A 12,353-nucleotide genomic window follows, 5' to 3' on the forward strand; every position below is an offset into this window, starting at 1 on the left:
GCGAACCTATATCGGACGCGGCTTGACCTACCCGCAGAATATGACAGGCCTTAGGGTGCTTGCGGACGGGCGTTCGGTTACGTTACGACCTTATTACACTGGCATAAGGTTTCTTTTGGACCTGGTTATTCAATACTTAAAAATGCATCAACTTTCTTCGAATCGCCCGCCGTGCATGCCCCCTGATGGCTTACGATTCATTCAGAATAAATTTGCTATATACTTGGCAAGTCTTACGCGACAACTCAGTTCTTACTGCTATTGTAATACCATTGTATTGATTGTATAACCTGCTGGCGTTCTTAAATACTCTCCTATAGCTATTTAACAATAGACATCAAATAAATAAATAAAATACTTTGTGTCAACTGTACATAGTTGAAATAATAGCTATAGAAATAGATATATATTTATAGCTATAACAGAGTAATATTTTAATGTTACATCATTAAGAGAAAAGTATGTAAGATTTGATATTAAAAGTTTCATATAACATAACCATTAAGAATAGCGTTGTAGGATCGTCCGATGTAGGTTCGCCTAACGCCCCAAAAATTACTAACAAAACTTTATGATGCATTCGTTAAATTACGTTTTTCCGTCCACAGAAACAATCTGACCAATCCACGGAGGAGGAGAAAAAACAGCCCACGCCCCCACCTGACCAGTGGGCGGAAATCCTAGGCATACCGGGCGAGGAGGACTCTAAAGAGTCCAAATCAACAAAGTCCTCAAAGGATAAGCGTAGCGAGTCGTCGGCGGAATCCATAGAATCCAAGTCCACGACACCAGAGAAGGAGGAGGTCCTCTCCCCCAAGCAACTGAGATCGTCCAAAAAGGAGCTTCCAACGCCGGAGAAAAAGTCCCCGATAAAGTCTCCACCGAAGAAAAGGAAAACGGAATTCAAATCCCCAGAGCCAGATGAAGCGGCCAAGAAGACAAAGAAAAACGAGAAGGTGACTAAGACGGAGAAGAAAAAACGGAAGAAGTCGGAAAAAGATTAGTGTTTACTTTACGTGTTTTTCAAACACTGATCTCTTGAAAAGCGCCTCGATCGCGCTTTGGACAATTAGGGAAAACATACGTTACTTTTATATCCCTCGCCTTTAATGCGGGTATGTGCTTTGCAAAAACACTACCGGCCTGCCAAAATGATATTGTTCGTACATCCTTCAAGCCGGATTGTGCATCGCCTGTGTTCATATAGAAACTATGCTGTAACTGAAAAACCAAACTACCCGCATTAAAAAGCAAAACGTGAGACATGTTTTATATGATTTGTACGATGGATGACTAATTTTATAAATTACGCATTGGAGTGAGAAAATTTGATTCTGTGCCAACGTTCGGTACGTACTAATAAAAAAAAAAACTGGTTTTAATTACTCGACTACCCTCCATTTTTTACATACCCACACAAATGTGTGAAGTTTTAAACTATTCTTGTTTAGTATTATATTTTATATCGATTTATATGTTTTTGGCGGGTATATAGATAATTATATTTGACCAAAATATAGTGCTATTGCATATAATATATAATGAAATGGTTTTAGTTAAAAGTCATTACTGAAGGTGCTTGATTTAATGAAAAACTTATTGAGAAGTGGGACGACATTTAATGAAATTTTTTAGTGTCGCTTCTTGGATCACCTAGAGTATATACTCTGAACTTTTGAGTATGTAATCTGAAAAATAAATATATGAACTTAGAGCGGGTAGTTTGAAATGCAAAGTAAACTGTCAATGTCACCCCCATGTTCTGTTTCTTAAACCTCGTGTTCAATGGGCGTATTTTCAAATTTTGTCGCTCTTATGCAATTTCACTCTTCGCATCGCATCAAAATATATCATAACCTGTGTAAATATATCAAGAAGAGAAAAAAGAGAATTCGGCGTACAGTGTATCGTCTCAATATCGTGTAACCTGTGAGAAACTTTTCGTAGATAAAAGTGTCTTAGGCAGGGGGAAGGGAATGATTTAAACCAGTCGAATTATTGTTGAATGTTCTGATTCAGAGAAGTAATATAAAGAGTATATAACTTACGCAACAAAATAGATGATAGATTTTTTTATCTTTTGTTATATGTGATTACCCTTCCCTCTCGGCCGTCAAATCACTTCTTACAGACCCCGGTTGTGCGAAGCTCTCATCCCGTCATGTGTAAAAATACATCAACATGTACATATGGACACGAATAAGCTCAAATATATATCCGTTAAGTAAAATTCACAGAATTCGCACAGTGGGGAAACCCCGCGTATCGTGCGAAATGCGCCATCTGTGTTAATCGTCAACTACCCACGGTAAGAGACCCAATGTGTCGTTTTAAAGTAAAAAAGGATTCAAATGTTGTTATCAATTAGTTGGTGTCTGTTGAGTCCGTTCTCAAAATTTGCAATAGCGTATTTTAAGTTTTTAACGTTATTCTTTTGTATACAGGATGTTAAAATTTGTCACAAACTATATTCTACGTGTTTTGACATTGATTTGATTTTAGTAATTATAACTAAAATAGTTAATTTTTATTACTACCTGCAATACGAGAGGGTAGTTTTTTCGCTGTTTATTTTAGTGTTAATTTAAATGAAGATATACCTAATTGACTACGTAAATACTATTCCTTAGTTGTCTAAACTTGGAAACCACCGTTTTATTTTTTTATTTACATATTACATTAGCTTTGGATTTATGACTTATATTTTCAGGAACTAGTACCCGAGCGTCGTTTCGACTTTGAGTATCAATTAGCTCTGGTTAGAGCATGTCACTTGAACCATGTGGATATCTAAATATTCATACCGAATTGGCGTTTTTTTTTTTATTACAAAAGAGGTTATTTTTGATCTTATAAAGATTTGGATATACCTTTTTCTATCCTCACGTTACAAAGCCACCGCGTAGCACATTTCCCCTTAGTCATCGCTTTATTTTTCTTTTTAATGATGACAAGTAAATATTAACATCCTGTATAAAATTAATTATAAGTTGTGTATTAATGTGACATTTGTTTTAAGTACAGCGCAGTACGTTATATGATATATGTACACCATATATATATATATATATGTTTAATTTTTTAAAATAATAAAAGAAATGTAAATAGTGTTCTACCCGCAACAGATTTGAGGGTATGTGAATAAAAATATGTTTTATTTTGAGAAGAAGTTTTATTTATAGTGATATAACGGATCGAATAGTCGGTTAGATACGTATTTAAAGTTATATGTTTATAATATTATGTAAGCGGCTGTAATGAGAGACTAATAAATAACATTAATTTACCCTACAATCACTTACAACATTATTTTAACCGTTAACAGAACATAGGACTCCTTAGAAACTTCCGATTAGCGTCGGTTGGAAGCGACCTACATCTAGTGTATTCTAACATTTATTACAAAGTCGTTTGTCCACCTTGGTGGTGGTCGCGTTATATGGTCTACCATCTACTAACATTTATTTGTTTCAAAGTCGTTTGTCCACCTTGGTGGTGGTCGCGTTGTATGGTCTACCATCTATCACTTCAACTTGTCAATTCTCCAGTCTGTTCTTTATTGTATTCTTCGAATCTTCTCATTTCTTCTCCGAGCATAACCCGCTCCATGGTTGTTCGACTATTGCTAATGAGAGATCACGTTTTTTGTGCCAGATGTCATCACTGGTGAAACACACAAGTCGACTAATGTGTGTTTATGTAGCAAGGTGTATTGACTTGTTTCAGCGGATTGGTTTCCGCAACTAAGTGGCATTGCGCTCATTTTGCGACGGATTGATGTTAATCAATCCAACCCAACTCCTCGAGAAATCCCAGTAGACTCCTGATGTTATCGCGGAAGGCACCTCGGTGATCCGAGATGGGTAGCCCTGTAAGATGCTACTCCCGTACATACAAGTAGTATGTGAGCAGTTTTGTCCTCTTCCAGACACGCTCTGCACAAAAGATTGTCCGTAACGACTAATGTAAATGTCTGTTAAAAAGACTATGAATTGTTAAAATTGCTGTCATTAAGCGCAGTCAGGGTTGCGACAGCCGGAACAAAGCGTTAGAGCCGGCAGCTTATGGAGTGAGGTGTATTGGACGGGAAATGGTTTCGTAATTTCTCGAATGCTGCCCAGCCAGGATTCTACGATAGAGTTCTTTCTCAAATTTGGGCTTACCTAGTTTTGACTGTATGCCTCATAATAATATAGGAATTGTTTAGGAAGTCTGACTAGTGCATTTATAAATAAACGCTGTTTCAATCGGCTATTCACATCGCAGGATTTGTTCGATATAAAAGTGTGTTTCATAATAAAATTATATATGTCCTGTAAAATTATATATCAGCGGGCTGACGGGCAGTGCACTTTATTGCACAACTACGACTGCATGTGCGGAAGTGGATATATATTGGTCCTTTTCTTACTTAGGGTGGACTTCCGCAAAATAACGCCTGATTTCATTAAAAATTATATATGTCCACCCAAGTATCCGATCTCCGATGATGAAAATAACCTTTATTAAAACAAGTTTTTGATCAAATACTAAAACGATATTGGGGAGGTGCCAAATGGATATTTTGACCTAGGCTTGTTGTTTTTAGAAAAAGCCTTTTCGTCTTAACTTGTCTCAAGGGATTAGTTTCCGCAACCAAAGGACTTTGCGTCAATGTTGGCTTTAGCCTGACCAGCCCAACTCGAGAAATCCCGGAAGGCTCTTGAGGCCCAAGCATGCCCTGTACAGAAAAACCTTTATTTAGTATTTCACCCTTAAATTAGTTTTAAAAGTTTTCATCGTCTATAGATGTGCATGTTAATGACATGTACAGTAAATTATTTCCCAACTACGAGATTAGCAATTTTATTTGAGCGAAGGAAATTTCTTTGAAGTCTTTCAGACTAAATAAATTTCCAAAAGTTTTTCGTGTCTTTGGCTCATCAAAAATTATTTCTGCATAATAAAAGATTTTTTACATTTACGGGAAAATATTTAATCGTCTAAATAAGAGATTTCCAGACTATTTTTTCTATTAGACCGTTTTTAAAATTTAGCTGGTTCAGGTGGACTTCTGTATTTACATTTCTTCCATGTTTCCAAAACTGGACAAAAATGTAAAGATTTAATCTATGGAAATTTGCGATGCGGCCGAGTTCCAATTTCGAATTAGTTTCGAAAAGATTGTGAGAATTGATTGGTTAATTAATAAGTTTATTGTGCTATGATTGGATGCAAAAAAAAATTAAAATCGATCAATCAACATTGATTTCTTTTAATTTTTTGACATCTTGTTGGCTACAACAAGTACAAATACAAGAAACCAATCAATTATCACTTATTTCATGCTATATTCTTGGTGAATGATTACATTATTAATAACGATAATAGTCGTAATATAATTTAAAAATCACAAAATAGTCATTCTTTTTGAGGAGTTCGAACATTCCTCACGTGGAGCGTACGACCCCCGCTGCACTTTCCGTTCAGGCCATTTGCAGTTCTCATTGAAAAACAAAAGATTCCTAAACAAATGACTCGTAGGGTCGAATATAGATAACTTCATATCACGCATGCGTGTACGTAATGCATTTTTAATTTATAACTTTTTCCCGCTAATTATAGTTTTGCAGTATTGAAAAAGTGTAAAGTATATGTCTTAAACGACTTTTTTTTAATGTGTGGGTCGTATACGCCCCACGCGGCCTGAATGGAAAATCTTCAATATTATATATATATAAAAATACAATATACACTACAAGTCGTATTTTTGCAACTCTTAACCAGCTTTACGAACGGGCGATGCTTTTCAAGTATCGACACGTACTGAATATTGAATAAACAAGTTATTACAAGCAACAGACGCCTAGCTTTTCGAGTATGATTTGCCTATATTTTTTACATGAATGATTAATTATCAAAGACATTTGCTTATCAATTGTAAACTCCCATTTTTTATTACAACACTCATTCTCAGGGGGCGGCCGCCCGCTCTCTTACCGTGAACAGCGTGGGCGAACCGAGGTTAGATCCGGATCCATCCTCGGCTCGCCTGTGGTCCACGCTGCCGTCCCAAGCCGCATACACAACATCAACACTACACAGCTCTACTCGGGTAGAGCGGTTTACTACGTGCGAACGTCATCGTACAACTGGATTGCGACTGTCCAGCTTCTGTTTTATTTTTAAGTTCACGGACCCCTCCGCTCCGTGAACTCAGTTCCGATGAAGCTGTAAAAGCCTCCGGGCTAACAGCATGAACTTCAACCGAAACCGAGCAAGAAATTTTTGTCACGCCAACATAGACCCTCGTCGAGTCTCTTATAGACTCTTAGAATGTCCACCTGAACCACATTGAGAACTTGAGTCTTAAACTATGACAGTCCAAATATTAACCTGTTAATAAGACTCTTTGATTAAAAGCGGAGTCTATCTATGGGGTGATTGTTTACAGGTGTAAAAATTTTAACACGGTGACTGCCATGTCACCCGTATATAGGTGACGGAAAATTTTCTGTTCAGGCCACCGTCACTCACTTTGCATGGGTATGTTTTTATTATATATAGGAAGAAAAAAGATTTTTAAAGAAAGTCGATAGGTAATATTATTTTTTTATGCTAAAAACTATATTATTAAAGAATAAACTTTAAAGATTCAAATTTAACGTGTAATAACAAAAAAACATAAATAATGAAATAAAAAAATTAAATTATGTTTATTATGACAAATCGTCGTATTTTCTTTTTTTTTTTAAATAATTGGTTATTTTTCATTTTTGAATTTTTATAATAAGTGGGTGACGTTGGCCTGAACGAGAAATTTTTAAAAATGACCCTGGCAGTCAACGTGTTAAACAAGTTAATGTATAGTTTATTTGTCAGCAAAAAACTTTAAAGTTAAACATATAGTTATAATCACTACATGATACCAAGTTATCACTCTGAAATATGTATTGTTTTTTTAATTGTAATGCGATCGGCCAATAACTTGTGCCAGCACAAAGTCTTCAGGAACAGATTGTAATTTGAATTTTGAAAATAATTTTTCATACTATGTTATATATATATATATACTATATATATGTTGTGATATATATTATTTTCAAAACCATATTTTTTATATACGGTGTATCATTGACAGCGAATGATTTATTCGTTCACACCTTTAAAGCTTTTACACACCTATAACCAATCATCCTGTATATTTTTAAATACTTTGTCCAAAATAGACGAAACTATGAAAAAATCTCGTCCAAGTGAAAATATTAATTCGAGATACAAAGGAGGCCGCATATAGAATACGGAGGCCTATATACTCATTTGTGCTTGTTTTGTTGAATCCAGCAAGTAGCTGACGCATCCGTTCAGGAGGAGGAGGCGGAGACAGATGGCGCAGAGGGCGTGGAGGCGGCGGAGGGCGCCGGGAGCCCCGGGGCGGCGGCGCGAGAGAGGGAGCTTCGCGCGCAGGCTTCTATCAAGGAACGAGAGCGAGAAGTTCAACGGGCTTTAGCCACCAGCCTTCGTGACCGCGACAAGGAGAGGGAGTACCATAAGAGAGACGAAGCGGTACAGGTACAGTACGAAAACTTTCAACTAACACTCTCAAACTTTGTGCGAAGGGATCGCATTAAAAATCTCACATAAATAATTCGCGATATAATTCTTATGGTAAAATCACTTTCGTTACAATTTAAGCCGAAATCCCATTTCGTCTTTTTTCCGACTTTGCATCCATCCCTTAGATCATGGATGCACAGACCGCGGCCCCCCGGTCGAATACTGGTGGCCCGCCGACAGCAAAAATAATACTCTCGTACATTCGAAAAATATTGAATTCTATTCCAGAAAACAACCAAAAAATTTAATTACCTATACTTCTGGCGGCCGGCCCGCCATCAGTTCATGATTTGCCCGAGTGGCTCCTTGTCTTAATAAGTCTGTGCAACCGTGCCTTAGAGCGTCCACCTAAATAACCGAACAATACATTATTTCTTTATTCTTTATAAGGCAAGTGTGATTTAAGTTGGTTTGGTTTTTTGTATTTATTATTAGTCGCTTGCGGATTAATAATATTTTTTTGGCGGTACAAGTGAACTGTATTTGCGGATCTGTCTAATTTCAAAAAGAACTCACACGAAAAAAGAATTATCTAAATATCAATAAGCCAATCATACATTTGTTACTGTCAACGGTAGCGTATCAAAAAAAGCGCGTATTAGCGCCATCTAGGAAATTAGTTCAACAACAAGCTATTACCAGCTACTAATGGACAATGAATTTGTAATAGTTCTAATTTCAAAATTTATTTGTCGAAATTTAGAAATATCTCCTTTTCGCATTGCATCATCAAACTCTTTTATTTCGGCTATCCGTCCCAGAGCACCCGTACATACACCTACTTAAAACACAATACTACTATCTCACTCCCACTAAGACAGTAGATAGTCATTGTCCCTATCAAAAGTCTTGTCTTAAGTATTTGAAACGTCACGTGGAATCCTCCAAAATGTTTCAACTACAGTAATACCCCGCTTTACGCGAGGGATACGTTCCAAAAAAAATCGCGTTAACTGAAATTCGCGTATAACGAGGTTTATTAACTTAGTCAAAAATTATTACGAAAAAATACAAATCATTTTGATCAATCACTTTAATTCTAGGAACACTTTATGCAATACATACTCTTATTTTTTACGGAAAAATACATCTATTGTCTTTTGGGTAACGTTTTGTTTACGTTCTTGTAAAATACGTTCATAACACCCAACACTGTTTTTAATTGTTTGACAGATGGTCAAGACACCATAGAGAAGTTGATGACTACATTATATTTATATGCACTCTTTCGCGTAATTCGAGGCATTTGAGCGCGAAATTTGCAATTCGCGTTATAGTGAAACCGCGTATAACGGGGTCGCGTAAAGCGGGGTATTACTGTATACGAAGTAATTTTCTTTTTTTAGCACTTCAACGCCCTTCTCGCGGACCTGGTGCGAAACCCGGATCTCATCTGGCGGGAGGCAAAGAAACAGCTGAAGAAGGATCACCGGTACAAACTCGCAGAGCTACTCTCCAAAGATGACAAGGTGACTATACGTTCAATGTTGTTATAAGGATTTGTTTTTAATATTATTTTTCTATATTGGTAGGTGTCAAGACATATTACAGTTCCTTACTATCGAAAGCAGATAAATTTTGGTAGACCACTGCCTACGATTTGTGAACTCCTTGTTCTCCACCAGCATCATCTTGGTAACTAAGGCTTTATTAACATAAAGCCTAAATATATAAAAATCACGATACACTTAATTTACTTACTACAAGTATTACTTATTCTCGGTTGAAGTTGATGCTGTTAGCCCGAGTACTTTTACAGCGTCTTCGCAAATGAATTCACGGAGCGGAAGGGACCTGATGGACACGTTCCAGTTGTACGAAGTCGTTCGAAAGCAGTAAAAAACTTTACCCGAGTAGAGCTGTGTAGTGTTGATGTTGTGCATATGCGGTTTGCGACAGCAGCGTGAACCACAGGCAAGCCAAGGATGAATCCGGATCCAACCTTGGTTCGCCCACGTTTATCGCTGTTAGGGAACAAGCGTCAGCCCCCCTAAAAACTGGTGTTGTGGTGTAGTGAGTAGCGTTTTATTCTGTTACAAATTACACGATGTCTTGTGCGGATTGTCGCAGGCGCAGTGGTTGTTGGTAATAAGAACTATATAAAGGTACTATTAATATATAGAGTTGTTGGTTATAGGTATAAAAGCGTAATATTATTGAATGGGATCGTCGGTGTTTGCCAGGAGCGGCTATTCTCGCAGCACACGAGCGCGCTGGCCGGACGGCGGCGCGACAAGCTGCGTGCGCTGCTTGCAGAGCTGGGCGTGTCGTGCACAGCGCGCTGGAGGGACGTGCGCGAACAGCTGCAACAGCAGCCTACAGCTCCCGTCTACACTAGCGCCGCCCAGGTGAGACTAGCGACATCTGTCGACATGTACACACGCAAGAGTGTACTGTATGAAAGAGGTATATAAGCCTCATTAGCCTCATCATCGTCATCAGTTCAGACAAAGAACGTCATCATAGATTTCTAATAAGTCCGGTTGGATCTGACCCAAAGTCTTCCAACGACCTTAATATTAATATGAGCGCGAAAATAATAATATACAAAGTAGATAGGGGTACGAGGGGTCCCCATAGCGGTGGCCATTAAAAAAACGACCTTAATACAATGGAGACAGACATACGTTCCTCGAGTACTGCAAAACGATAGCGGAGGATGTATCTGTGCTGAAGCTTACTGTTTTATAGCCCCCCCCCCCCTCTCCAGAACATAAAAGCCCCAACAGCCATCTGTTCTGTGCGCAATATGCCAGTGCCTATTTGCCAAACTGGTAGGCTATTACAATTGCTTTCATTCATCTACTGATCTCCTTATTTCTGGACATCTGAAGATGATGATCAGCCGGTTCTTTTAAAAGTCTATGGACCATCTTTTAAAATGTCTTATTCTAATTCCGTGAGAATTGTATGTTTAAATGACAATTAATGAACATCTGATTGTGTTGGACAGATGGAACGCGAGTTCCGCGATTACCAGCGCGACAAGCAGAGCGCTGCGAAGACGGCGCTCCGGCAGCTGCTCCTGGAGTCACGCACCATCACACACCGCACCTTCGCAGCCGTCAAGGACAACCCGGCCGCCCTACAGGCCATACAGGACTCGCTGCAACATGACGCCAGGTGGGTAAACCTAAGGGTTTAAGAAGATAAGTCTTCTGAACCTAGACCTAAACGCACAATACTTTCTATCCTGGATCAGAGGTTCGTAGTCTTTTTTGACCATTTTTCATGTTTTGCTAGATCCTATGGACCTATGGAAATTGCGTTACGTGAATATAGAATATGTGGGAAATTGTCACCGATCTTCTTGAAGTTGCTTTTAGCTATAGCTATATATATATATATAAAGTGAAGCCAAATAGTTCGTCACTATCGAAAGAAAATAAATATTTTTGTGGAGATTCGATTACGAATTTTAAACACCCCATTTTCTTACAAGCCAACGTGGATCTCGTGTCTTCCGCAGACACTAGGGGTACCACTCGGAATACTCTGGGAACCAAGGCTCTAGACTCCAGACCTATCCCTCCTGTCACAGCACTTTCTACATCCTTAAGATACACACATATATCAATTTATACAAAACTACAACTTCTACGAGTTTGTGTCCTGCATGACTTTCAAATAGTCCGCCTCCATACTTTCTTAACGAAAATAAGCTCATAAATATGATACAGGTGATTTGAAATAGGTATATAGTGATAACTGAAGAATGTTACAATAATTTATTTTAATGGAGTGCGATGGCCCAAAACTTCTGGCAGTATAGTCTGTAGGGCCAGATAGTAAACCATAATTTATATTTAGTAATCCGAATTTTAAAAATGCTTTTTCTTATTATATTATCATTACAATTGATTATTTAATCAAAGGAGTTATACATTCACGTATTTATTTACACCTATAACCAATCATGCCTGTATATAATATCCATCCTATATATAATAATGCTTCAAGTCTGGATAACACTATAGTAGTTTCAGTGGTGATGTGGTCAATGAATATGTTCCACAGGTACACAGCGCTGGATCACGCGCCGGAGGAGAGGCTGGCCAGCATCATGGCTCACCTGGAGGAGCTCCACAAGAAGGGACCTCCGCCACCGCCCACCGCCAGCGAGCCATCACGTCGCGCCAAGTGATCGCGCAAAATAAACCCTGTGTACCGCACGCTGTAGTTTCATTTACATAACCATCATATCAGCCGATGGATACCTCTGCAAGGAGTATGCCGCCCCCAAAGATCATCAAAACAAACTACCAGGATATGTCGAAAACTCATATATAGGTTGATTGGGTATAAGTGTAAAAGTTTTAATCGGATTAATATCTACTTTCAGCAAAAAACTTTAAAGTTTTTTAAACATATTTTTCAATCACCTATATAAAGCGATCACTTGTAACGTTGTATGTTAGCGTTCCATATGTCTAAATTAAAATTTTAACAAAAAAATATGTCACAAATTGCAATACAGTAAAAAAATATTTAAACACTTGGTGGGGCACGGTACATCTCCAGTGGCGAGGGATCGTGGAAGCGTGCTGTCGGGTCAGCGGGCTTTTGTTTTTATAACAGTTATTTCAATGCGCCCGCGCACCACCCACAGGAGTTTAGATCAATTTGCCCGGGAGAAGAACCCTGGCTTCGGTCGCGTTCACTAGCTAGGTGATGTCTCACGCACCGACGCACTCTCTTCGTGTCAGTTGCGTTCACAAGCTAGGTGAATTTACTTTATAAATTCTCTTTTTGGTTCT

The 12,353-nt window shown here is 38.2% G+C and overlaps 1 protein-coding gene across 2 annotated transcripts in view; it reads left to right on the top strand.

Moving 5' to 3' along the window:
* Positions 1-11,785, top strand: part of LOC137926352 (transcription elongation regulator 1) — a 42,522-nt gene extending 30,737 nt beyond the window's left edge. The window contains exons 18-22 of one of the 2 annotated variants that reach the window (XM_068769955.1): positions 7,324-7,551; positions 8,943-9,065; positions 9,780-9,944; positions 10,550-10,719; positions 11,614-11,785. In XM_068769955.1, coding sequence (XP_068626056.1) covers positions 7,324-7,551; positions 8,943-9,065; positions 9,780-9,944; positions 10,550-10,719; positions 11,614-11,740 — 813 coding nt within the window. In that variant the 3' untranslated portion in view covers positions 11,741-11,785. Of the gene's footprint in view, positions 1-608; positions 3,130-7,323; positions 7,552-8,942; positions 9,066-9,779; positions 9,945-10,549; positions 10,720-11,613 lie in introns of those variants that run through there. The other variant, XM_068769956.1, reaches the window with a different exon arrangement.
* Positions 11,786-12,353: the final 568 nt, after the last annotated feature.

Source organism: Battus philenor, unplaced genomic scaffold, assembly GCF_028537555.1.
Source record: "Battus philenor isolate CCGP_79_NKW_IND1 unplaced genomic scaffold, ilBatPhil1.0.hap1 SCAF_29, whole genome shotgun sequence".
Classification (NCBI taxonomy): domain Eukaryota; kingdom Metazoa; phylum Arthropoda; class Insecta; order Lepidoptera; family Papilionidae; genus Battus; species Battus philenor.